The 25,845-nt window shown below is 57.5% G+C and overlaps 1 protein-coding gene across 4 annotated transcripts in view; it reads left to right on the forward strand.

Moving 5' to 3' along the window:
• Positions 1 to 2,950: 2,950 nt before the first annotated feature.
• The window catches only part of SH2D3C (SH2 domain containing 3C), a 29,491-nt gene continuing 6,596 nt past the window's right edge, over positions 2,951 to 25,845 (forward strand). Inside the window, exons 1-6 of one of the 4 annotated variants that reach the window (XM_014863648.3) lie at positions 2,951 to 3,138; positions 5,228 to 5,705; positions 15,892 to 15,931; positions 22,555 to 22,683; positions 23,838 to 24,292; positions 25,164 to 25,288. In XM_014863648.3, the coding sequence (XP_014719134.1) occupies positions 3,102 to 3,138; positions 5,228 to 5,705; positions 15,892 to 15,931; positions 22,555 to 22,683; positions 23,838 to 24,292; positions 25,164 to 25,288 (1,264 nt within the window). In that variant the 5' untranslated portion in view covers positions 2,951 to 3,101. Of the gene's footprint in view, positions 3,139 to 5,227; positions 5,706 to 7,322; positions 7,596 to 15,891; positions 15,932 to 18,622; positions 18,801 to 22,554; positions 22,684 to 23,837; positions 24,293 to 25,163; positions 25,289 to 25,845 lie in introns of those variants that run through there. The other 3 variants (XM_070518706.1, XM_044778704.2, XM_044778705.2) reach the window with 3 other exon arrangements.

Below are 25,845 nucleotides of genomic sequence, written 5' to 3' on the forward strand. Positions count from 1 at the left end.
ACAGCTGGGCCAAGCCGGGAAGGCACCCACTGAGACCAAGAGCGTGGCAGATGTGGGGCCAGTGTGGATGCGTAAGGCCAGTTCCTCTCTCAGGGTTCATGAGGCCTTTTTGGAACATGCAAATGAAGACACAAGTGACTGTGACACGGGTGACACTCTCAGTATAAATGTTTTGTTTCATTGCTACAGGATCACTTGAAGATGTTGTATTTGTTCCATTTTACTGGTAGGAAAAACAAGGCTCAGAGAGATGATGTGACTTGCCCGAGGTCTTGCAGGCGGGGTCTGAACTCAGGTTTGCCTGGCTCCAATGACCATGGCAACTTTGATGATGAAGCTGAAGGTCTCCAGTCCCTCATGGTACCTGGCCAGACCAGGCAACTGAGGTACAGACTGGGGGAGAGGGCCAAGGAGGGAGGGGACAGAAATCAGAGCAGGGTTCCTGGGGGCACTATGGCTCATTCTAGACCTGGAGAGACTCCATGAAGGCAAAAGATGGAGCCAGTGGAGGGAAGAGGAGCATTCTGGGTGTGAGTCCAGCCTGAGCAAAGGCCTGGAGGCAGGAAGGCACTTGTGTGTTCAGGGCTGCAGAGCGTGGACTGGGCTGGGCTGGCCTCCAGCACAGGCTGAGGAGGGCCTGTGGGACAGCCACCCGCCAGCAGGTCCCCAGCCGCACTCCCAACGGCCACTCAAGGCAGCACAAAGGGGGCTCTCAGCTCAGCAGAGCCACCACACTGAGCCCCATTCATTCTCCCAGGGATGCGGCAACTGCCCTGGCGCCTGGGCCAACGGCAGGGCCAGCCTACTGCCGACAAGGCACCTCCACACAGCAGCACAGCCGCGCCGGGGCCAGGACTCCCTGCGCTCACACCACGCCCCTGCTCCAAGGTTTTCCTGGCCTGTGCCAGTCTGCCCCTGGCCTGAACCACCCCCATCCCTCAGTGACAACCGCCAGGGTTTGCTGAGGCCACAGCTTAATGGCCTGGGCCAGCATTTGCTCCTCCACCCTCCCAGGAAGTGGGGGTTACTGTGACCCTATTTCACAGGTGAGGAAACTGAGACCCAGAGAGGTAAAGGCTCTTGTGAAGGATCACATAGCAAGTTGGGAGTGGCCCTGGCTGGGAAGCCAGCGCTGGTCGATGCCAGAGCCTCAGCAGTGAGCCCAAGTCCCTGGGGCTGCCTCCTAGGGGAGAAGCCGGGGGACCCACCCTTGCCTTCCACTAAGAAGGCTACTGCCAGGCCACAGGCCCCTCTCCTTCTTCTGACAACAACCCAGAGATGGGAGTTAGAACACCTGTGTGTCTATCTAGTCTCTGCTGCTCTTCAGCCTCAGTTTCCTCGTCTGTGACATGGGAAAGTACCAGGATTCGCCTCGCAGGTCTGTTGTAAGGATTCAATGGACGATCTGTGGAGGCTTCCGGCTCCCTGCTTGGCTCATGGTCAGTGCTCAGTAGAAGGAGCTGGAGTCATTGTCCCCTTTTCCCCCCAACTCCATGGTCCAGAATCCCCATCCTTTTCATTTGAACTTTGAACAGTGGTCCCATCTGGGCCTGTCTGTGAGCAGGACCTGCTGCCCTGGTCTCATGGGCTGTGTCCCTCTCAGGGCCTCGGGTTAACCCTCCTCCCATCAAGAAGCTTCAGCCAGACTCTTCCCCAACGCAAATCCATCATCCAGCTGCGAGGGGTCTTGGGAGCTGTGGGCACGGGAGTCAGGACCTCAGGCCCCACAGCCGGACAAGCAGGTTCCAGGTCCAGGTAACTTGACTTTCGGAGCCTCAGTTCCCACCTCTGTAGAATGAGGACAAGAGTGACAACGTTACCTCTTAGGGCAGAAGGACTGAGCCCCGTGGCTGGAACATACGAAGTGATCAGAAGATGTTAATTGTCTTTATTCTTATGGGGGATGCGGGAAGGACCCCATGTGACTTTGGACTCACTCTCACAGCCTCAGTTGCCAGGATGATAACGTCCGATCCTGCTGGAGCCTCTGCGATTGACCGCGAACCTTGCACTTGTGCCCATTCTAGAGATAAGGTGACTGAGGCTTCAGAGGCGGAAATAACTTGTCCATGGTGCTCAGAGCTGGGACATGAAGCCCTTGGTCTTGTGGCTCCCCCACCCCAGCAGCTGCTGACAGCCACTGCAGGTGTCTGGGACAACCTGCATTGGGAAGGTTTCGTTTCCTCATCTCTGTCTGGCCCATGTGAGTGTACACACACACACACGTGAAGGTTGTAGGGTGGAAAAGGACCAGGCTGTGGGTTAAGGGACCTGGACGGGCAACTTGGAATCTAGTCTGTGCCACCAATCTGCTGTATGACCTGGGGCAATCCTTCTGCCTGTCTGTGCCTCGATTTCCCCATCTCTGTAAAATGGGTGGACCAAATTATCGCCATGTCCCTGCCAGCTTGAAAAGGAGGGACCATGCCTTGGTGGGCACTGATTCTGTGCCAGGCTTTGGACCAAGCCCTGGACCCTGTGAGGGGGACATTGCAAATACCCCCTGTTCGCAGGAGGAAACTGAGGCTCAGGGAGGTGAGTTCCCTAGTCCAGGATCACACAGTGACAAAGTGGCCAGCCATGACTTGAACTTGGGTCTGGGTGGTGCCAGAGCCCAGGGGCCTAACCACATCACTCTCCTATCCATCACTGCCGGTGCATCGCCCAGGCACAGAGGCTTACAATAAACTGCCCTGCACTCAGGCCTGATTCCCCACACCCTCCCAGCCCACTGGCCAGACCCCCTGACAGCTGTTGGCAGGTCCCCAGCAGCCCCTGGCCCAGTGGGCTCCATTCCCGGAGCCTGTGGTTTGTTCCCCAGGTCCCATGGGCTTGTGGTCTGCCCCCTGCGCCCCGCTGCTGAGGCCAAGGAGGCGGCCCACAGGGGCCAGGACTGGGGGAGGCCCCAGCCCCCGCCCCCTACGGAGAGAATGGGGAGGGTGGGGCTGTGGGAGTTTCGCTGGTTTAAAAATACACAGAGGAAGCGAGTGAGAGGGCGCGAGAAAGGGGAAGGGGAGGTGAGGGAGGCATCTCAATGCTGATGTCCAGAGCCTTCAGCAGCTACTCGCCGGCCAGCCAGGGGCTTTACACAGCTTGCCAAGATGACGGAGGGGCCCAAGAAGGCCAGCAAAAAGTTCAGTGAGTGCGGGGTGCCATTTGCGCTGTCCTTCGTGCCCCTGTCTGTCTATCTCAGCCTCTCTCTGCATCTGCTTCTTCATCCCTCCGTGTTGTTTCTGTTTCTCTTCCTGTCCATCTCTGTCTCTCTTCAGAAGTCTGTGCTCCTGGGTTTCCATGTCACCATCCCTCCATCCCTCTGGCCCAGTCTCTCTCTCTACCTCTCCAGACTCTCCCTCTCTGTGCTTCTCTTGTCTCTGTCTCTGCCCATCTCTGTTTCTCTGTCTCTCCCCGCCCCACCTCTCAGTCTCTCCATTCGTCTGTGTGTCCATCTGCATGTCCATCTCCAGCCCTCTCTGAACGCATAGCTGGGCAAGGGAAGACCTTCACACCCCCTGCCTCTGTGCCTGGTTCACACAGGGTCTCACGTTGGGAGTTACTAGGCCCGGGGCAGACAGGGGCCGTGGGATGCTGTCCCACATTCCCACCGGCAGTCGGGCTGTGACAGTAGGACCCAGCATCCTGGCGGGGAAAGAGCCCAGAGCATCTAGATGAGGGACCACACCCACACGTCACTGTGTGCCCAGGTTGGTCCCCTCCTGGTCTCAGCAAACTTCTGCTTTCCTGATTCCCTGGATGTGACAGCACAGGGCGGGGCCGGGGGGTGCGGGGTACAGGGCAGGAATTATGACTGCATTCCACAGATGAAAATGCTGAGGCCCAGAGACTTGCCTGAGATCGTAGGGGGCTATAGAGCAGAGCTCAATCCCATGTCCCCGGACTCTGGGCCTTGGTTTCCCTCCCTACCCCACTATTGTTTCTTCCAGACCCCCCGATGCCCAGGGGACAAAACAAGTGGTGTGGAGAAAGGAGGCAGTTCGTGGTCCTCCCCCCGCCCTTGGCACAATTTCTGCTCCCACGGCATAGCTTTCTAAGAGCAGAGCATCAGCGTTTTCTGACAGGGTCGGTCAGGACACACAGGAGGCAGAGGCTTAGACCAAGTAAGGGGTGGGCAGGGCTAGAGGAAAGCCCGCAGCACTGATCCAGCAGTGCAGAGCCCTGGGCCCTCATCCAGACTCAGCCTTGCTGTGTGACTCTGGGCAAGTCCCTTCCCCTCTCTGGGCCTCAGTTTCCTCTCTCGTCAAGTGGGGGCATCCTACCTATATTCCAGCGTGGTTGTGAGGACCTGAGGAGGGAGAGGGTGCTGAGGAAGTGGGAAATGCCCAGTTTTTCCTTTTTGCTCATCTGGAGGCGGTAGGGAAGTCAGATGGTGGTGGCTGCGAGGAGGGGCCATCCTACAGCTGGGGGGCAGGGAGGAGCGAACTCGGGCACCTCTGCGGAAATGAGGAGATGGTATCACTCAGTACTGGAGCGCCGCCGCCACTGGAGCCCAGCCGGCGTGGGCTCAGCTGACAGGAAGGAGAGAACCACAGGAAGTGAGACCCCCAGGCTCCGATAACCCCCTTCTCATTTCCAGCCCACCCCAGGTGCACACAGCCTTGCTCGAACACCCCTCCCTGCCCCAACACACACGCACACAGACCCGCTTCACCCACCGGCTGTGTGACCTCGGGCAGTTCGTTTCACTGCTCTGAACCTCAATTTCCTCATCTGGAAAATGGGGGATTAAACTAGTGTCATGGAGTTGTGCTGAGAATTGAGTGAGGTGATGCACGCGGCGTGTCTGACGAATGTAGAGACATTGCTAGTGATCCCCATTGTTGTCATCTTCATTACTTCTTATGGAAGATATTCTGGGTGCCAGCCATCATGTTAAGCATGTAATTTACATACTTTTCTTCAATCCTTCCACTGCCCAGAGGACGTAGGCACTGTCATCTCTCTTTTACTGACTGGAGAATGGGGTTCAGAGAGGTCAAGTCACTTGTCTCAGGTCACACAGCTAGGATCTGGAAGAGTATAGATTCAAGCCCAGGGCTACGTGACTCCAGAGCTGCTGCATTAGAACCATGACAATTCGAGAGAGTGTCAGTGAAGCCCTGACCCTCCTCAAACCCTCGATGAGTGGCACTGCATGTATTTTTTATTGTTATTACTATTATTGCTGCTGGCATTGTCATTAACTCCTTTCCTTCCTCTTCCCCCTTGCCAGGGTTCTTCAAGTTCAAGGGCCTCGGGAGTCTCTCCAACCTCTCCCGGTCCTTCACTCTGAGACGGTCCTCGACCGCCATCAGTATCCGGTCCCATCTGAAGCCTGACACCTTTGATGCCACACAGGATGACATGGTGACAGTCCCCAAGAGCCCCCCGGCCTATGCCCGCTCCAGTGACATGTACAGCCACATGGGCACCATGCCTCGCCCCAGCATCAAGAAGGCAGCATCAGGACAAGCTGCCCAGAAGGCCCAGGAGGTGGGCCCTGAGGACCATCTGGTGCCCCAAGATCTTCCCGAACATCCCAGCTTGGAGGCAGCCGACGAAGGGGTGGTGGGGACCAATGCCCCCCTGGAGGACACCCCAAAAGTGGGCCCCAACCCTCCAGCAGTGGAGGTGGGCCCCACAGGAAAGCCTGAGGACCTCAGGATGGACATAGAAGAGGAGAGAGCCCCTGAGAATGTGCCCCCAGAAAGGTAGGTGGCTCCCACAGTGGGGTGAGGGCAGGACCTGCGGGGATGGTGTCTCCAGCCTCCTGCCAATGGAACCTGGAGAGGACCCCCAGCACACACATCTGGGTGAAAAACAAACACCTACACACGAACCGGGTGCTTAATATAAACCAGGCAGTGTGCTTAGCTCTTCACTTTAACCAACTCTCAAAAAAAAAAAAAAACCCAACTGGAGAGGAAATACTGCTATTATTTCCAAATGACAGATGAGGAAACTGAGATTCAGGGAGGGAAAGTCCTCTGTCCCAGTGAGGTTGCACACCTAGCAAACGACAGACTTAGGATGTGAACTGAGACCCACCCGGCTCCAGAGCCACAGGCAGCCTCCAGCACGGGGCCCCCAGTTACCGGCCCCCCCAAGCCCTATCGCAGATCCCTACACCCCCACACCCGAAGCACTGCCTTTAATTCTGCTGAACAACACCACTCCACCTGGTCTAGAAAACCAGCTGTCACTTAAGTAGGTTATCGGGTGAGCAGAGTTCATGCAAAAATGCCAATAGTGATGATCTGACTGTAACTCCCGTTTAGTAAGAACCCATCTTACTGGGTGTCAAATCAAATGTTACTCACAGAAAACCCCGTAAAAGAATCTGTTTTTAGATTTTAGCCCCATCTGACAGATGGGGAAACTGAGACAGCCAAGGTGGCAGAGCCGGCATTTGAGCAGGAATCTGCCTGCCTCCAGTGGCTGCAGCCTCCCCACCACTTTGTCCCCCCATCTTCTAAGTGCTGCAGCCGTGTTCTTCATGCCCCTGGGAGACTGACCAACCCCAGCTCTTCAGCCCTCAGAGCCTTCATCTAAATCACATCGGTGAGATGTGCCCATTGAAACAAAGAGGAAAAAAACGACTGAGCAAAAGTAACTGTAGGGCTGGTTCTGGGCTCTCCTGAGTGGCTCTGCCCTGAGACCCCGGCACGGCTTCTGTGTGCTGGGTGACTGAGTCTAGACCCCCGTTCAATGGGGAGCGGGACCTTGTAAAGCTGCAAAGTGAATCCAGCGAACCCAGACTCTGCCTCTTATTGACTGCGTGACCTTGCACATCTGCACCCTTCTCTGAGCCTCAGTTTCCTCATCTGATAAATGGGCAAACGATAGCACCCACCTTGTAGGGTTGTGGTGAGAATTCAAGAATGACACACTTAGACAATCTTAGCACAGTTCCTGGCACACCACAGACACTCAGTAAATGGGAATGTTTATACTTCTGATTAATAAAACTAATGCTTTTCCACCATCTCTGGCTGCTCCAGGCTGCCTTCTTCTGCCATCCTCTCCTGAGTTCAGCCTCATGTGGGCGAGGAGGGGCCAGGACTGCGTGAAACGGACAGGCCCTGAGAGGTCCTGGGGCCTCCTGAGGCCCCCCGGGGTCTGAGATACGCGCTAGGAGTTTGCGGGGCGGGGCGGGGGCGGGGCGGGGTCAGGGGCGTTGCCTTTCCAGGCAGCGTCGCGGACTGTTGGGGAAGCTGCGGTCGGAGCGGGGCGGGGCGGGGCGGGGCGGGGCGGGGCGGAGGGGCGGGGCAGGGGGCGGGGCCTCCCCGGCCCGGATACTGACAGACGAGGAGAGGGCGGAGCGAGCCGGGAGGCGGAGGGGCGTGTCCGAGGCGGACCGAGTCCTTCCCCGCGGGAGGGGCTGGCGGCGGAGCGGCCCCCGGCGGAGGGCGGAGGGGCGTGTCCGGGGCGTGGTCTACAGGTCAGGCTCCGCCCCCGGGGTCCTGCTCCGAGCTCCGCCGCTCTGCGCCCCTGAGTAAGGCGGGAGCCGTCGGGCTGAGAAGGTCCTCGGGCTGCAGGAGGTGACCGCGGGGGACCATGACTGCAGTGGGCCGAAGGTGCCCCGCACTGGGACCCAGAGGGTGAGTGACCGAGCTGGGCCCGAGAACGGCCGGCGGGGACGCGAGTGGTCTGAGAGGGACAACCATGCCCCGGGGGACAACTGAAAAAAAAGGGAGTGCCGGTTTAGCATCAGAGACTTGAGTTTTCTTTGGGTGTAACTGTCGCTGCCCTGTCCTGGCGCAGGTCTGGCACTTACTCTTCACAACAGCCCCAGGAGAGAGGCACCATTATCATCCCCGTTTTACAGATGAGAAAAGAGAGGTTTACTTGCCCAGTGGACACAGTGGCGATGGTCAGAACCAGGGTTTAACCCCACCTTCCTGACTCGAGCCCTTAAAGGGCCAGAGCCCTTTCCAGCAGGGCCAGGGCCTCCAAGAAGGATGGTCTGGAGCAACCTTGAGAATGCCAAACCTAGGACCCAGCCTTCCTCCCCTGTGGACAGGGGCCCTGGTGGTCCTGGAAGTGCCTCTGGCATCAGAGCTGATGGCAGAAATGGAGAGATTCTCCCTCTCATCCCCTAATAGTCTGGAGTGTCCAGGGGTCCTGCGGAGTGTGGAGTTAGCAGATCGGATTGAGCCCCCTCCTGGTGCCCTGAGATCCGGTGTCCCACCGGCCCTCAGGCCAAGTAGGAGGCCAGGGATTGTTGAACAGACAGGGAAGCTGCTTTGCCTGTGCGATCTCAGACTTGCCCTGCCTGCTCTGGGCCTCAGTCTCCCCAGCAGCCCAGCGGGGCCTGGGATGGTCTCTGAGGACCATCCAGCTTAGGGAAGAGGGCCTTTGAGAACTGCTACTGAGCAAGAGTGGGGCCCCATTCCCGAGTGTCCCAAGGGGATTGTCCCAATGGCTGCCCAGGGAGCAGCCTATGCTGGGGGAGATGATGTCCCTCCCTTACCCCCTGGGAGGCAGGGTGCACCTGGAGCAGAAGGAAGGAAGGGGAAGAGGTGAGGCTGCAGGAGTTTCCTGGTGCCCTGTTCCCTGCTGAGATCATGGGGCATGAGGAGGAAGGAGGGAGGAGGGGCCGATAGCACAGAGAAGGAAGGGCCTTTAGCTCCAAAAAGGACAGCGCCAGCCTAGCCTCCCCTCCACCCCCCTGCCTGCACCTCAGCCTTCGGCAGTGAAACAGCGGGTCCAGGGAGCCCTGACCCCCTCCCCCTCAGTCCCTGTTACAGAGGAGGAAGCGCAGGCTCAGAGAGGGAAGGGAGGCCTCCCGACCCCCTGACCCCACCCCCACACAGGAATTGTCAGGCCAGGGACCCGGCAGAGGAGAGCCAGAGCTGGCTCACCAGCAGCCAGGCCCTCCTGGACCACCCAAGGGCGCCATCTACCACACGGGCCCTGGGAGAAGGGAGCCTCTATTTGCTGCACTCTACCCATGAGGAGACTGAGGATCAGAGAGGGGAAGGGCCTTTCCTGGGGTCACAGAGAGATTAAGTGTCAGAGCCCAGATTTGATCCCAGATCTGACCAACCCCTAAAGCCAAACTCTGAACCACGAGGCCGCCTCTCAGCTCCCGCAAGTAAAAATCTCAAAGCTGTTTCTACCATTATTTCAAATGACTTCCCATAACCCCTGGGAAGGAGGTCATGAGAGCCCACTGTACAGATGAAGACGTTGAGGTTTTGTGAGGTTAATAACTTGCTCAAGATGACACAGTTAGTTGAGTTGGAATTGTAGACATTTTAACATTTATTGAGATGTAACTATGTCCTAGACACTGTTCTAGGTCCTGGGGAGATGGCAGTGAGCACAGTAGACAAAACTCTGCCCTCGTGGAGCCCCCATTCCACTGCAGCGAGCACAGATGTTAAGACAACCAAGTTATATGGTCAACCAGAAGAGAAAAGGGCTATGGAGGAAAAATTTAAATCAAGCGGGGAATTGATCTTTGGGGCCTTGTGGGGAGTGGCTGGTGGTAGCAATTTAGGAAAGTTAGCCTGGAAAAAGTCTCAGGGACAAAGTGATGTTTGAACAAAGGAGATGAGGGAACACACCCTCTTGCTATCTGGGGAAGAGTGTACCAGGCTGAGGGGACAGCATGTGCAAAGGCCCTGAGGTGGGAGCCTCCTCGATGTGTGTGTGGACCAGCAGAGACCAGAGTGGCTGGAATAGAGCAAGGTGGGGGTGGAGGGAGGAGTAGTGGGAGGTGAGCCTGGGGAGGAAATGGGTTCAGATGATGTAAAGCCAGGCAAGGACCTGGCCTTGCCTCTGAGTGAGCCAGCAGCCATGGCCAGCCTTGAGCAGAGGAGGGCCCCACTCTGACTTCTGGTTTACGAGGACCTCTCCTTTCAGGAGGATTTGAATGCAGCTCTACCTTTTCTAAAATGTCTCACCCCGCTGACCTTTCCTCCCACTCAGAGACCCGGGCCCCTCTGCCCCGACTGCCGAGGGCCTATGCAGAAGGAGCCTGGGACCGGGAGAAGGTGGCACCCTCTAGGAGAGCTGGGGGCACCCTCCATCACCCCTGCCCCAGCCCCGGTGCCAGGCACTGAGAACAGACCAAGACACCCCCGCCCCCCCCATTTCCTTTTGGAATGTTGATTCTGGTCCAAGAATTCCCAACACTCCCTAGAGTCCCACGGCCCCCTTGGCCCTACAGAGTGACGTCAGTTATGGGGCATCTGGTAGCGATTACCCACCGGGGGAGGGGCCGCGGTAGGCCCAGCCTGCTCAGCCGCCTCAGCCTCCGGGCGGGCGGCTGGTCCGTGTCTTCCGAAGGGGCCCAGCTGCTCCTGGCTCTCATTTCCTGTGGAGACTTTCTCACAGTCCTCGAGACCCCCGGACGCCTCAGGCTGTGGGAACTGCGCTGGCTCAGGAAGGATGGGCTGTCCCCCCACCTCCCAGCTGGAGCCACATCCCCCCAAACCCTCAGGGGACCCTGTTTGCAGAGTGCTGGAGTGAGGTGAGGGCTGGGGAGGATGAGGATTGGACATCAGCAGCTCAGCGGCCACTGACTGTCTGTACCATCTTGAGCAACTCCCTTCCCCTGTCTGAGCCTCAATTTCCCCATCTCTAAATTAGGGACAGTAACAGCACTTGAGTCACAGGGGCATTGTGAAGGTTGGATAAGATGTTACAGGTACAGCATTTGTCCTGGGCTTGGCGGAGGAGGTACCAGTACACGGGAGCTGCTTCCATTGTCGCTATGCCCATGTTATAGAAGAGGAAACTGAGGCCCCGTGAGGGGGCTTGCCCGGGGTCTCGCAGCTTCCTCCCTCTCAGCTGAGGGCCCTCTCCAGAGCCCTGGATCTTCTCTTTGTTTCTCTCTGTCCATCCCCAGGCTGTTTCCTCTTCCCGTCGGCCTTGGTTGTAGGCTCCTGGTCCTGTTGGAATATTCTTCTTCTTTGCCACCCCCCCCAGCTCCTCCCCATCTCGGCCCAGGAGCAGTCCCCATTTTCTGGGGGAGTTGGCCCTGTGCAAGGAACAAAGCAGAGCCAGCCGGCTCTGGTCTAACAGCTGCGTGTCCTGGGTCAAGTCATCAGCTTCAGTTTTCTCCCCTATAAAGTCGGGCTTCCAGATAACAGGCGTTCAGTCAGCGCTCAAGACCTGCCCCCACTTGGCTCTTCTCCAGCAGATTTTGAGTCTCAGCTAGCAGCTCTCAGGCCTTGGAACCCTCAATTCTGCCCCGGGAAGGACGGTCCCCCATCTGCGCTCTCCTCTCAGGGCTAGCAGCCTTTCTGAGCTCCTGCGGGCAGCGCAGTCCAGTCAAGAAGACCAAGTGTGCAGAATGGTGGAGAAGGAGCAGGGATGTCTCCGGGCGGAGGTGGCCCATCTTAGAGGAGATGGGGCAGGCAGGGGCTGAAGCCAGGAGCCTTCCCGGCAGGGACTCCCAGAGGCCCCGTGGTGGGTGTCCCGGGAGAGACGGGGTTTTTGCCCCAGCGCTCTCTGCCCAGGCCCTTTAAGGACTGAGGAGCACAGCGAATGAGTGAAGGTCAGAGTGAAGGAGGGGAAGAGTCTTCAGCCCCCAGGAGGGGCAGGATGGGGATGTCCAGGGGCAGGGGTGGGGGGAGGAGCCAAGCCACGGGCCAGGGAGCTTGCATCCTTCTCGTGGAGCCTCATGGCCCCTCTGGGAAGACAGTTGTAATGTGCCCACTTCACAGATGAGGAAGTTGAATGTCAGAGAGGGCAAGGCCGGGGGAAAGCTGAGAAGCATGGGGGGGAGGTTGGGGAAGCCTCCACTCAAGGCCGTATGACTGGGCCTGGGGCCCAAGGGAACAAACCAGGGACAGACGGACACAGACAGGCAGCAGGTCTCTGTGAGGGCAAGGCTGTCTGTGGGAGGTGGGTGCCAGGGTGGCAGAGGACAGCAGCCTCGCTCCAACACTTCTCCAGGATCCTGGGGGAGCCTCACCCTTTCTTCTGGGCCGGGATGGATGGAGGACCTGAAGCTGAAGCTCAGATTTAAACATGCGTTGGGGAAATAAAGGATAATGGTCTCTAATTACTACTCATTAATACAATTAATTAAGCTAATATATGCAATAAGTGGTATCAGTTATCAGAACAAATCAGCTAATACAGGCAATTAAAGGGTTTGGCTATTTAAATAATTAATGTGGCTGATTAATGGGATTGATTTCATTCAATTGTCACGATTATTTATTAATTTGTTTCACCACTAATATCAGAGGGGAAGTGCCTTTTAAGTCCATAAAATAAGGAATAAATTAATTAATTAATGGAGCTGAGTTTTTAAAAATGGAAGCTTTGATTCCTGGATTTGATCATTACCACAGGAGGGAGAATATTCTAGAAATCTCCAAGTAAACTGAGATCTGCAGGCTGAGTAGGAATTACTCTGGCCCTAAGGAAGAGAGGGGGTTCCAGGCAGAGGGAACATCATGTGCAAAGGCCCTGAGGCTGGAGGGAGCAGAGCTCTTTGAGAAGGCAGGAGTGCAAGGAAGAGCTAGGGGAGAGAGGAGGGATCGCCAGCAGAGACCCGGTCACAGAGGGTTGAGCCACAAGGACTACACTTTGTCCTCAGGGTTGCAGGGGCTGCTGTGACGTTCACTCATTCAAAAACATCTTTATGGGGTGCCTGGCACACTTCTAGGCGGGTCCCAAGCCCTGCTCTTGTGGAGCTGGCGTTCTAGTGAAAAGAGAGAGTCAGTGCTTGAGATGGGACCCGTGGCAAGTCAGCCGAGTGCTATGGAGAACAGCTAAGCAGAGGAGAGAGGTGGGGAGCATCAGAAAGCCACACTCTCAGGTGGGTGGCCGGGAAAGGCCTCACTGAGAAGGGGACATTTAGTAAGACCTGAAGGAGGGAAGGGTGGGAGCTCAGTGGATGTCTGGAGGGAAGGTATTCCAGCAGAGGGAACAGGAAGTGCAAAGGCCTTGGGGTGGGGACCAAAGCCAGCACGAAACCCAGCTTGGCTGGAGCAGTGTGCGTGGGGGAGTGTGGTAGGCCATGAGTGGGAGAGGCGGCGAGGAGCCGGGCGTGTGAAGGCTGTTCTGAGGACTTCGGCTCCTTCTCGGAGTGAAAGCGGGAGTAAGACTAGGAGGCCCTCCAGTGCGCTGAGCAGAGGAAGGCCATGACCTGACTTTCCTTTTAACAGGACTGCTCTGGCTGCTGGGGTGAGAACGAGTCACAGGGGGCACAGATGGAGGCAGGGAGTGACACAGAGCCTGGCAAGTGAGCAGTGACGAGGTGGTGGCCGTAGTCGGGGCAAGTGATGGCAGTGGGTGGTACTGGGACACAGTCGCATTATGTCTTGCAAATGCTGGAGTGTGGTGGAGGGGTGGGGGATGCGATGGGGCTGACTGTGGCCCCAGGCCCTCAGCTTCCCGGGTCTGGGGCTCTGCCCTGAGCGCCTGCAGTGGCTCTGGCCACCTCAGCCTGCCTGATCCCTGGGCAGGCCCCCGCCCCCGGGGCTCTGCTCCCACCTCGGAGCCGAGGGGAAGTGGACAGGAAGCAGAAGGAAGCGCTGGGGCGATCCCAGTGTCCTGGCCGACCTGTTCCCATCCGAGGGAGGATTTCCGGGCCTGAATGGCCGGAAGCGCTGGGATGGGACACCTCACCCCGGAAGAGCTGGCGGACGGAAGCAGGGGAGGGGTCGTTCCCCCACCTCACAGCCCCTGCTGCTGGACAGACAGATGGAACCCAAATGGCTTTGGAAGCCTGTGTGGCCCGGCTGCAGCTTGAGGGACTGTGGTTAGACGTCGGGAAGGACTTTGTGGGAGGGAAGGCTGACAGCGGGGCTTCCAGAATGTTGGAAGAGGGAGGGCTGTCAGAGCTTGTCAGGGAGGACCCCTTTGCCTCAGGAGCCATGGGGAACCCCACATGGGATTCTGCTCTGGGAGCACACACCCTACCCACAGTTTTTGTATTTTTTTTAGCTCAGCTTTTTTTTTGTCTTAAATTTAATTTATTTTAATTAATTGTAATTTATTTATTAAATTTAAATTTGGGCTTCTGTATTTGAAGAAGCAGTCCCTCCCCATTTTGCAAATGGGAATACTGAGGCCTCTCCTGGCCAGAGAACCCGGGTCCAGCCTGACGTAATTAATGATAATGACAGTGATTAACATTGGCTGTTTATTATTCATATCCTTCAAGCAATATTTCTTGAGCTGCTACTATATGCCAGGCACTGTGCTGGGGGCTGGGGGCTCAACAGGGAAGGAGACAAAGTCCATGTCCCTGTGGAGGCATCAGGTATTAATGGTCAGCATGTAAATGTAAGGTGATCATTTCAGGCAGCGACTGAGGGAAATAAAGCGGGGTTGAGGACAGAGAGTGAAGGACGAAGGACTATTGTAGGTAGGGGGGTTAGGGAAGGCTTCTCTGAGGAGGGGACATTAAGCAGAGCCCTGAATAAAGTGGGAGGAGGGGCAAGCTGCATGAAGATCTGAGGAAAGTGCATTCCAGACAGAGGGGAAGAGCAAGTGCAAAGGCCCTGTGGCAAGAATGAGCTTGGCAAGGAGGCCAATGTGGTTGGGGCAGAATGAGGAACCGAAGGAGTGAGGGAGGCCTGTTGGGGGGTCTGGCGAGTTGGGCGGTTGGGCACCACCAGGCCAAACAGGGCCTTGTAGGTTGGGGAACATATGACTCAATTTATACGTGTTTTTCTGGCGTCATAATGGCCCCCTCTTTACTCTCACGAGGGAAGAAGCATTCTGGTTTGGATGATGAATTATGTGGCCAGCCATTTGCAGGCCACGAGAAGGGTTTAGATTTTGTTCTTGGGGAGGTGTGAGCACTGGGGGGGTGGGAGGGGTGTGCCCCGTGATCTGCTCAGGTTTTCTCCTGAGTGCCGTCCTGTGGCGGAGTGGAAGCTGGCCCAGGGATGTGGGAGCTGGCCCGGCGAGCCAGCGAGAAGGCTGCTGCGGGTGTCCCAGATGGGGCAGGGTTGACACGTGGGCAGACGCGGTCAGGATCTATTTTGAAAGCAGAGCCGCAGGATTTCCTGATGGATGGGGTGTGGAGCGTGACGAGAGAAGAGGCACAGAGGACCACAGGGTTTTTGGCCAAACACAGCAACCAGGATGAAACCGACATCAACGGAGATGGGAAGCGTGGGGCACGGGGGTCAACAGCTCTGCTTTGCGTATGACAAGTGCAAGGCGACTTCAGACGCCCAAGAGGAGGCGCCAAGAAGGCAGTTGGGTTGATGAGTTGGTGTTGAAGGAGCAGGTCCAGGCCGCAGCAGCGAAGGGGTGGCCTTTAAGGCAGGGGACTGGGGGAAGTGGCTCACGGTGGCTGCGTGAGGAAATGTTTGTCTCGGGCCTGGGAAAATCAGCCATCCCCCCGCCTCTGGCTTCTCCAGGCCCCTTGCCGGCCACCGCAGGCAGAAGGGATCAATTCTGCAGCCAGCTGTCACCAGCAGTAGCAGCACAGTGTGCCGGACGGCCGCTGAGTGGGTCCCTCTGCACTATCGAGTGAGTGGAGGGCAGAAACAGGGGAGCCTGAGCCCCAGCATGGGCCGCCAATGTTTGGAGTCAGGGAGGGGTGGGGAGAGAACACCAGGAGAGAGCAACCTCATGAAGCTGGGTGAAGACAGTGATTGAGGAAGCCAGCGCCCTGTTAAACATGTAACATTCATTGGCGCCCTGAAACATCACGACAACCCAATGAGGCAGAGGCTGTCATTGTCCCCATTTACAGAGAGGAAACTCAGGCTCAGAGAGGTGAAGGGACTTGCCCAGGGTTGCACAGCTACGGGGTGGAGGAGCAGCTGGCCAGCAGATTCCAGCGAGTGCTCAGCTGCAGGGCCCCGTCTGCCTTCAGGATGAGCTCTCTGGGGTTTGAGGGCCAGGTGCTCCAGACAGGTGGGCAGAGGCTGACAGCTGGGGGCACTCACCTCTCTTCTCTCCTTCCAGGGCTGCTGGAGAGCTGGAGGCCGGTGGGGACTATGTGAAGGTAAGAGGGGCTGGGCAGGGCACAGAGGCGCAAAACCTGTTCCGTGAAGGGCACAGTCTTTCTCTGAGTCTTGTTAGGAGCCAGACCTCGCTGCCGCTTCCAGGAGGAGAGGGGTAGGGGTCGGGGTGGCACCTGGGGCCTGATGTCACTCCCAGTATCTTCTTCATTCTCTCCTGGCCCCACGCTCAGGACATCCCAATGCTTGTTACCTCCAAACCCCACCCACTGCCAGCTGGACAGGCCCCAAGGGGGTCTCTGTGCAAAGCCTGTGGCTCTCTAATCCTGCCTGGTCTTGAGCCTCGCTGGTGCCGGGATCGGGGAGCAGGGGAGGATGACTCAGTCCTTCATCACAGACGACGGACACAGCTCACACTTATCACAAGCGTCATTTGTCCTGGGCACTGGCAATGTTGAAAAGGCAGTTTTGAGATAATGATAATAAAAATAATCATGTGACATTACATTTTGTGTGCCTACTGTGTGCAGAGCCCTCCGCTGGCTGCTGGCACTGGAAGGGAGAAGCTTTGAGCTCTTTACGTGAATGAGAGCTTTGCCTTCTTCCCTCATCTCTGAGCATGGAAGGCCTTCTCATGCCCATTTACAGATGGGAAACTGAAGGCCCAGAGAAGTGCGGTGACTTACCCACAGTCACTCAGCTACTATTGGGCAGAGCTAGGATGGCAGTCCAAGTTCATTTGATGCCAAGACTGTGGACAAAGCCCTTGGGCTTCCACCTCAGGAGCCCCCTGAGCCAGGCCCCCTGCTGGGTGCGGAGCTAGTGCACAGGGCAAGCAGCACCAGGCCCTGTGTCCAAAGGGCTCCCAGTCCCTGTGGGGACAGGGCAGAGTCACACAATGGTTTGAGCTTGTGTTTGGTAATCTAGAAGACCCAAATTTTAGTCCTAGATCTGCCACTTATCTGCCACATTGACTTTGGGGGTGTGTGTCACCTCTCTGAGCCTCAGTGTTCACCTATGTGACATGGGGTAACAGTGGTACCTCCAACCCAGGGTTGCTATGGGCTCGGTGGGTCCATGCCCATAGTGAGAAAGCTGAGCCTGGAACAGAGCAGGCTGGCCTGGCTCCTGACCCCAGGGACATGCCACTGCCCGAGATGCTGCCTATAAAGCTCCGTGTAAGTGACTCGTAATGGAGCAGTGTGGGCAGTGCTCAGAGTGCGCCCCACCCCCCGCCCCTCTCCAGCACCAGAAGGCTCAGCAAAGAAGCCACTGGAGCTCCAGAGGTAGGGGATGACTTTCAGCTCGGGGGCTGGGGAGGAAGAGATCATGGAAGGCTTTCTGGAGGGGAAGGCATTGCAGCCAAGCCATTGCAGTTGACCAGGAACATTCACCACGGTCCTCTCCCCCGACACCACAGCGGGACAGAGGCCTCAGGGAGAACCAGCACCAAAGCCAGCGGGTGGAACACACAGGGGGCACATTGCAGCACCCCATAAATCCCAGCCACCTGGCAGGGTACTGAGAGCCGCATCACAGATGGTAGTGAGACCCCTGTGAGGACTATTAGCTTTGTATTTTTGCTTTAGTTTATGGGGCTAAAAAAAATGTAATTAAAAATATTATAAAAATATACCTGTTCACTGGAACTGAGTAAACAACTCCCTAAAGAATGAACTCAAAAGAATGTTAGTTTTAGTTTCAAGCCTCAAGCGAGAATGGAATCAATAGTCAGTTACCAAAAGTCCATTCCTGCTCTGAAGTACTTAGCTTCGAGCACTCCAGGCTTCTCAGACTATGATGTGAATGCTTCGATTCTAAGGCAAGGATTCTAAAGTTCCAAGAACATAAAATTCCAAGCTCCGTGCTCAGAACTTCAGATGTGTTTATAGAAAACAAACAAACAAACAACTGAGGCCCAGAGAGGCAGACTCACCTGCCTGAGGTCACACAGCCTGTCAAAAGGATTTGAAACCCAGGCCTGACTGATGCAGAGTCAGCAATGACTCCCTTTGCATCGACAAGCCTATGACTCTAGGACAAAAAGTCCAGATTCTAAGACACTAAGCTTGAAGATAAGAGTGTGCATTTATTGAGCTCTTACTGTATGCCTAGTTCTGTGAGGTCAGTCCAGGGATGTTTTCCAGATGAGTAAATCCGAAATCTAAGAGAAGGGGCTGGTGGGGTGGAGGTGGGGGCACCGCTAGTTGAACCCAGGTTGTGCCCTAACGGTTGAGCCTTACGGGCTTTCTGCACCCCCGGAGTCTGTCAGTCGAACATTCCGCGATCGTCCGCAGAGTCCCTGATTCCAAATTAGAGATGAGAAATCCTGGGCTCTGGGAGATTTTCTGAGGCCACAAAGGATTTGGTCAAACGCACACAGGGATTTTTCCGGCTTTAGGTATAATTTAATTCAAAGTCTGCCCCCTCGGTGTCAGCGAGGGGCGCGCGGGTCGGGGAGGTAGAAACCCCCCTCGCCGGCCCGGGGGTCCCCAACCCATCCCTCTGCCCCCCGTGACGCCTCCCTTGGCAGGTCCTCTGCTCCGCATCCCCCGACTCCAGGCAGCCGGGGCGCGCGGGGCTGGAGCGCGGGGGGCGAGGGGCGGGAGCGGGGGGCGGGCGGAGGGAGGAACAATGGCCCCCTCCCCTCCCCTGGCCGGTGGAGGGTGGGGTCTCCCCGCCCCGCCTCCCCGCTCCTCCCCCGACAAGGCGATGAGGTAATCGCGCTGCCGAGAGGCACGCGCAGCCGGTGCCCAGCCGGGTCGGTCCCGCGCCCCTGCCCCGCCGGCCGCCGCCCCCCGCACCGCCCCGGCCCGGCCGTCCGGGCCCACCATGACCGAGCGGTGCAGCCTGTGGAGCGCCCTGTCGGCCGCCGCCTGCTGCTTCTACCGTGGCTCCTTCGTGCAGGTGCAGGTGAGGGGGCGGCTCGCCCCCGCCAGGCGCTCCGGGCTGGGACCCCGGCCGCTCCGCCCTGGCCCCGGCCCCGGGCCCGGGAGCCGGGAGCCGCAGCCCCGTGGCGCCGGGCTGGGTCCGGCCGGGCAGGAGCTGCGGGCTGCGGGCTGCGGGAGGAGGCGGGGTCGCCCCAGCCTCACCTCTGGGCGCCCCGACGCTCCGAGGGGTGAGGGTCCAGCTGCCACTCCCGGGACTCGGGGCTGCAGGGGCTGCCGTTCCGTCCTGCCTCCTCCGCAGACGGGAGCTGAGCTGGGGCGTTGGGTACCGGGAGATGGGGTCCCCGGCGTCCTACTGGTCCTCCAGAGAGCACTTCGGCTCCTGCGGCTGACCCGGGCAGCCTGGCTCCCCATTGTACCGGGGGCGCTGGGCTGGGGTCCGAAGGCTAAGTGAGGGGCGGGAAGCTGAGTGAATGGTGCCGGTGCCGGTGCCGGGGCTGGGGCCAGAGTGCACACCGCTCTCCTGCCCTCTAGGTGGGCTCGGGCATGCTCGGGGCGCGGGTCTCCCAGCCCAGCTGGCCGGGCAGTGCAGGTCGGCGCCGTGGCGGTGAAAGGGTTAAACGGAAGGTGGTGGAGGGGAGGACCCGGACCCCGCCTCTCTGCGGAGCATCATCTGGGGATGGCTTTGCTTGGGGTTGAGAGACTGAAGGGAGCTAGAGGGGGCTTGCTGGGCACGGGCCGGTGGGATGGGGTTAAGACACTGCCCGGGGGTCTCCGCGCTTTTGCCTCCCAAGCCCCCTGGGGGACGCCAGGCGCGTCACCTCTGCGCTGCCCTAGGCTCACACACACGCTCGGAGCCCGCCTGAATGACGGCCCTGCCGGCGGCGGAGCGCAGCATCCCCGCATCGGCCAATCAGGCGCGCGCAGGCTGGGAGGCGGTGAGATCATCTCTGGCCAATAGCAGTGCGCCGAGCGCAGGGATGCTGCATTCGCACCCCACCACCCCCACTCCCTTTTGGGAGCTGGGGACCCCGGGGTCGAGGGTGAGGAGGAGGGCACAGGGACCCTCGGGTTCCCTACCCTCGGGTGTGTAGGAGGACCAAGTTGATCCCCTCATATTCTCCCTGACGGTTAATTATGGCTATAAAAGTGGAGTCTAGTCTCCCACCCCCCATTTACAGATGAGGCTACCCAGACAGAGAGGGAAAGTGACTGGTTCAAGGTCACACATGGCAGGCAGAGTCCTAGGGCCAGGTTCTTTGCCCTCTCCCCTTCTTTGCCCCGTCTCTCTCTTGCTCCAGCTGTGGAACTGGGGCAAGTCTCAGTTTCATGCTCTTTGTCAAGAAGAAGGACCCCAGAAGGCTGGGGCACTGGTGTCCTCTCCCCTGGGACTCCCATTCTTCCCTCCCAAAGGGTGTACTGTTGTCTAAGGAGAGAGGCCCGGGACCCCCCAAAAATAGGGAGCCGTGTGGAGGAGTGGAGGTATCTGAGAAGGCCCAAATCTCAGCTCAGCCCTGGGCCTGCCCACCCTTCCCGGGTATCAGTTTCTGCCCTGGACAGAGGATGCGCAGAATCCCCATCCTCAGGCCCTGCCTCTCCCTCAGCACCTGCATACATCACTCGCCCCCACCATCTGTCCCCAGAGCCCCACAGGTTCCTCAAAGCCCAGATTTTCATGGACCCATCTCCAAGCTGCTCCTGGCCCACCTCAGAGAGTGTCTCATTGTCCTCCCAGGATCTCTGCCTGGAACCCTCTCTGACCCCTCTGCCTTCTTCCTCCACACCCGACCAATGGCTATCTAAACACCCTTCCCCCAGGCCCCATCCCCGTGCCCCACCCTGCTCTGCCATTGCCTGGAAAACACTAGGCCACTCTCCACACAGCGGATCGAACCTGCCTCAATGCTTAAAAAACCTCCTGTGGCTCTGCTGTGGCCTCTGGGTAAACCCCAGCTCCCCAAGCCAGCCTCCCAATGCTGCCATGCCTGGGCCCCCACCCCAGCCCCTTGAAGCTTCTCCTCTCCCCCTGCCCCAGGGCCTTGGCTCTGCCACTCTCTTCACAGGAGCTCTTCGCTGCCCGCCTGTCTGTCCCCACCCTGATGCTTTTGCTTGGCTCATCCAGTCCTCCTCAGTGTCTTCAGGGACTCCGTTCCCTGACGATATAAGGAGGGACCCTCTCATCTGCTCCCCGAGCTCTCTGCACATCTCTGAATGTTCAGAAAAGCCCAAACTGCATGTCAGTGTCCTTGTGGCTCCCCCAGGGCAGAGGCCACCTGTCCTGATGACCTTGGAACCTCAGCCCCTGGCACAGGACCTGTCCCAGAGTGGGGGCTTAATCAGTGTTGAAATAATGGAGTCCCAGGTTCTAGATATCTCTGAAGCTGGGAACCAGGGTGTCTTGGGAGCAGGGTAGATGGGGTAAACCAAGGCAGTGTGTGAGCAGAGGGGTGGAGAATGGAGCTGCAGAGCTAGGCTCTGAGCTCTGTGGAAGGTCTGAGGAGGCAGGGAGTGGACTGGAGGACCCTCGGACCCTGGTGGGTAGGGGGTCCTGGAAAGAGACTGTCACCTGGGCTGAAGCCAGGTCCTTTGGTGCCCCCTTTCATCTGTCCTGCTGTCTGGCCAGTTCTGGGCCAGATCTGTCTGTCCTGGAGCAGCCATCTTTGGGGACTGGAGTTGGGGAAAAAGAGAGAAAGCAATGTCACATGTCCTCACAGTGCCGAGGACATCTGTGGGCTAGTGCTCTGGACTAGTGTCTTCTTTCCTCCTTGCAAGCTGGTGAGGCAGGTTCTGTCATCATACCCATTTTACAGAGGAACAAACTGAGGCCCAGAGCATTCACACGGCACAGCCAGGACTGGGCTGGGCTCCGTGGTGGGGATGCACCTGGCAACAGGTGCTCCCCTCCCCCTGCACTTAGGCCTCCAACCCGAGGCCACAGTAACCAGGAAACCAGGAATCTTCCCCTTGGGCAGGTGGAAGGGGGGAGTCCTGAGCATTGTCTCCAGTGAGTGCCCTTGGGCTTCCCTGCTGGGCCACAGTTTCCTCATCTGGCAAGAGTTGCTTGAGACGGCAAGGAGGAAAGGGCCTTGGGAATTGTAAAGGACGACACAGATGTCTGTGTGGGGGCCTTTGCTTCCCTGTTTATGGCTGCCTCCTCCACCGTTCCACTGTGTCATCCACCATCCCGGAACATATCTTGGTCTATCCAGCTTTGTTTTTGTCCATGCCTTTGCCTGGCATCTGCTGCCTTACTTCCAAGATCCACTTGTAGAAATCCTCCCTCTCCCAACTTTAAGATCTGTTTGGTGTCACTGGTGCATAATGAGTGTTTTGTTATTGCCGTCTCCTCCAGGAAGCCTTCCTGGACCACTCCATCTCATCTAGACTTCATCTCCTCCTTCCTAAAAGCCGCCCAGCTCTTTGCCGCTGTCCAGTACTGTGGTGCTGATCTCAGTCTGCATAATACTCATGACGCTTTTGCCTCCCCTCTTAGGCTGGGAGCTTCCTTGAGGACAGGGCCTGGTTTATTTATTGCCTCCTTCCCCCCTGGCACATAGCACTGGGCCTGGAACACAGTAGGCACTGTTTGGTGGGATTAATGGAGATTTCTTTACTCCTTCTGGGATAGGGACTTGTGGGTGAGGACCTTTTTGGCATCTATACCTAAGAGTTCCCAGGGTCCCGGGATGGAAGGAGGTCGCCTGGGGCAGGAGGAGGGCGGGAGGGAAGGAGGAAGGGGCCCTCAGATCGGATGCCAACTCTTTCTGTCTCCCGCCCAGTTCTCCAAAGAGAAGTACATCTTGGACTCATCGCCTGAGAAGCTGCACAAGGAGTTGGAGGAAGAGCTCAAACTCAGCAGCACAGATCTACGCAGCCATGCCTGGTACCACGGCCGCATCCCCCGCGAGGTGAGCGGGCCCTGAGCCGGGCCTCAGTCCTGGACCCTTCTACCCCCAGCTCAGCCAGCCCCAGCCAGAGAGGCTCTGACCTATTGCTTGGTGGGTTCAATCACGGAGGACTGGGATGAGGTCTGGCTCTGCCGTTTATTGACTGTGTGACCTTGAACAAGTCACTTCACCTCTCTGAGCCTCAGTTTTCTCATCTACAAAATAGAGGATAATAATAGTACTTACCTGAAAGGATTACTGTGAAAATTAAATGAAATCATGCATGTAAAGTGCTTAACATGATGTTTGACCTGCAGTGAGATCAATGAACATTGTCCTTTGTTGTTTTTGTTGTTGTTATTATTATTATTACTATTTTTTTACTGTTATTGTTATGGGTCTACACATCAGCCTCTTGTGTGTTTGATTAGTGAGTATCAGTCCTTAGGCTACTCTGTTTTGGCAAAGTTGAGTTTCCAGGCTGAGGCACAGACTTGGGCTGGTAGTCACCTGTTCCCTCTTTCATTCATGCTATAAATCTTTGTCAAGCATCAACTCTGCCCGGCCCTGTGCTGGGCACCAAGGCTGCAGAGATAAAATAGGCGGTGGCTTCCGTTGAGGGCTGGTAGTCCAGGGTGGGGACTGACAGGCAGAGAGTCAGAGCCCGGGGTGGGAAGTGCAAGAATGGAGTGCCCAGAGGGAATGTGGGCGAGCCCTGAGGGGGGGCACTGAGGAGAAAGGCCATTGCGAGATGGATAGGAGTTCACCAGGTGAGCAGGATGGGAAGGATGTTCCAGGCAGAGAAAGCAACTTCAGGGTGCAGAGGCCCAGAGACGTGCCAGAGTACTGGGTGTTTGGAGGAATGAGGATTAGGAACTCTCTGGGCCAACATGAGCCCTGAGAAGGAGTAGGTCTGAGGCCTGAGTTTCAGATCATGGTGACCGTGACTCTCCCAGACCCTGTGTCCCTGTGACTTCCTTTCCAGGGTGTCATGTCCTCCCTTTCCGGAGCCTCTGTGCCCCAGCCCCAATGCCTCTGGCTGAGGTGCCCCCTCTGCATCTGGGTCATTGTGTCCCGCCTCCCAGGCTTCAGCTATCTGTGTCACTGTCCCCCAGGTCCCGGGTCTGGCCCTCTCCTGCCCTTGCCCTCCTCCAGCCTAACCATTGCCTCTGCAGGTCTCAGAGACCCTGGTACAGCGCAATGGCGACTTCCTCATCCGGGACTCGCTCACCAGCCTGGGTGACTATGTGCTCACGTGCCGCTGGCGCAACCAGGCCTTGCACTTTAAGATCAACAAGGTGGTGGTGAAGGCGGGCGAGAGCTACACCCACATCCAGTACCTGTTCGAGCAGGAGAGCTTCGACCACGTGCCTGCCCTGGTGCGGTACCACGTGGGCAGCCGCAAGGCCGTGTCGGAGCAGAGCGGCGCCATCATCTACTGCCCCATCAACCGCACCTTCCCGCTGCGCTACCTGGAGGCCTGGTACGGCCAGGGCCAGGGCAGCAGCAAGGCCGCCAGCCCTGCCAGTCCCTCAGGCCCCAAGGGCAGCCACATGAAGCGGCGTAGCGTCACCATGACTGACGGGCTTACCGCCGACAAGGTCACCCGCGGTGATGGCTGCCCCACCAGGTAAACAAGGACGCCACGTGGCCTCAGTCTCCTCATTTGTTGAGTGGGAGTGTCAGTAATGGAACATTCTCAGGGACATTTTGATGTCACCTGGTTACCTCTGGGGCTGGGTGAGACCAGGCCCCGGTCCCAGGAAAAGCCACGGCTGCGAGTCATTCCTGAGGCCCTGCTGTGCATGCAGCCCTGCACTGGGTGCTCTCTGCGCCCAGTCTCCTTGACTCACGTCCCCTGGGAGGCGGCTCCTGTCCAGACCTGCTTTAGAGATGCCGAAACAGGCTTAGAGAGAGGAATGTGCTTGCTAGAGAGTGCTTTGACTCTCTGCCCCAGGTCCGTGACTCCAAAGTCTGTGCCCCTAACTCCTGTGGCCTTCCTGGCCTTTTGCAGAGACCCGCTGTCCAACACCACCAGCACCTGGATAGGTCCCATCTCCCTGGGCCTGGGCTGGGTGCTGTCAGCCAAGAAATTGCTGGTTGGGTACCCGGCAGGCAGCCGCCACTTAGCCTGTGGTTTGGAACCAGTGACTGTCATGGTGCCAGGCTGCACAGACCATGTGTGTCCAAGGCATCTTGATCATAGTGTGGGAATCAGTGGATAGGCCTGGCTCCCTCAGGCTCCCCGGCACTTCCTGCTAGCCCCTCTCCCCCGACAGTTCTCCAAGTTGGGGACGAGGTTCCCAGGGAAGAGAGCAGTTGTGCAGGTTGTGGATTGCACAAGCCTTCCTCCTCTGGGCTTCGGTTTTTGTACCCATCAGTTGGAAGGTTGGGCTCAATAATCTCTGGCAGATCTAGGATGGAGGCAGAGGCGGGGGTCCTGAGGCTGGCTGAGGACCTGACCTCTGAGCTCTCTGCTCATGAAGGTGTCTGCTCCACAGCGCATCGCTGCCCCATCCCCGGGAGTCCATCCGCAACTGCGCCCTCAGCATGGACCAGATCCCAGACCTGCACTCGCCAATGTCCCCCATCTCCGAGAGCCCCAGCTCCCCTGCCTACAGTACTGGTATGACCAGCAGAGGGGGCAGGTGGGGGGATGTGGTGGGGGTGACCTTGCGTGTACATGTACCTGTCTGCCATGTGTCTTTGATGACTTCTGTTACAGTGTGATTAAGTGTGTTTCTACCTCTTTTCTGAGAGCAATGCCCGATAAGAATTTATGCTAAAAACCTGCTGGTAGAACTATGGATATTGACAACCAAAACACGGCTTGTTCACGCAACAACGATTTATTGAGTCCCTATTGGCTATCAGGCACTGTGCATGATGTGGTTTCCAGTGCATTCTCCAGAATGCAGTGAAGTCTGCGGGAGGCTCCCCAGTTACTGAACCTGGGCTCCCGTGCTGTGAAGTGCGCTCACGCAGCAACCTCGGCCCCATGCGCGTGGCAGGTGCTCTGCCGGGCCCTGCCCTGGCTTGGGACTTACCGCCTCCCTCACCCCAAATGGTAGGCTTGAACCAGGCTAGTCACACTGTGCTTTTTGCTTTTTTTTTTTCCTTTTAAATAGACTGTGTTTTTTTAGAGCAGTTCTAAGTTCACAGAAAAATTGTGCAGAGTGCTAT

This window comes from Equus asinus, chromosome 10, assembly GCF_041296235.1.
Source record: "Equus asinus isolate D_3611 breed Donkey chromosome 10, EquAss-T2T_v2, whole genome shotgun sequence".
Taxonomy (NCBI): Eukaryota; Metazoa; Chordata; class Mammalia; order Perissodactyla; family Equidae; genus Equus; species Equus asinus.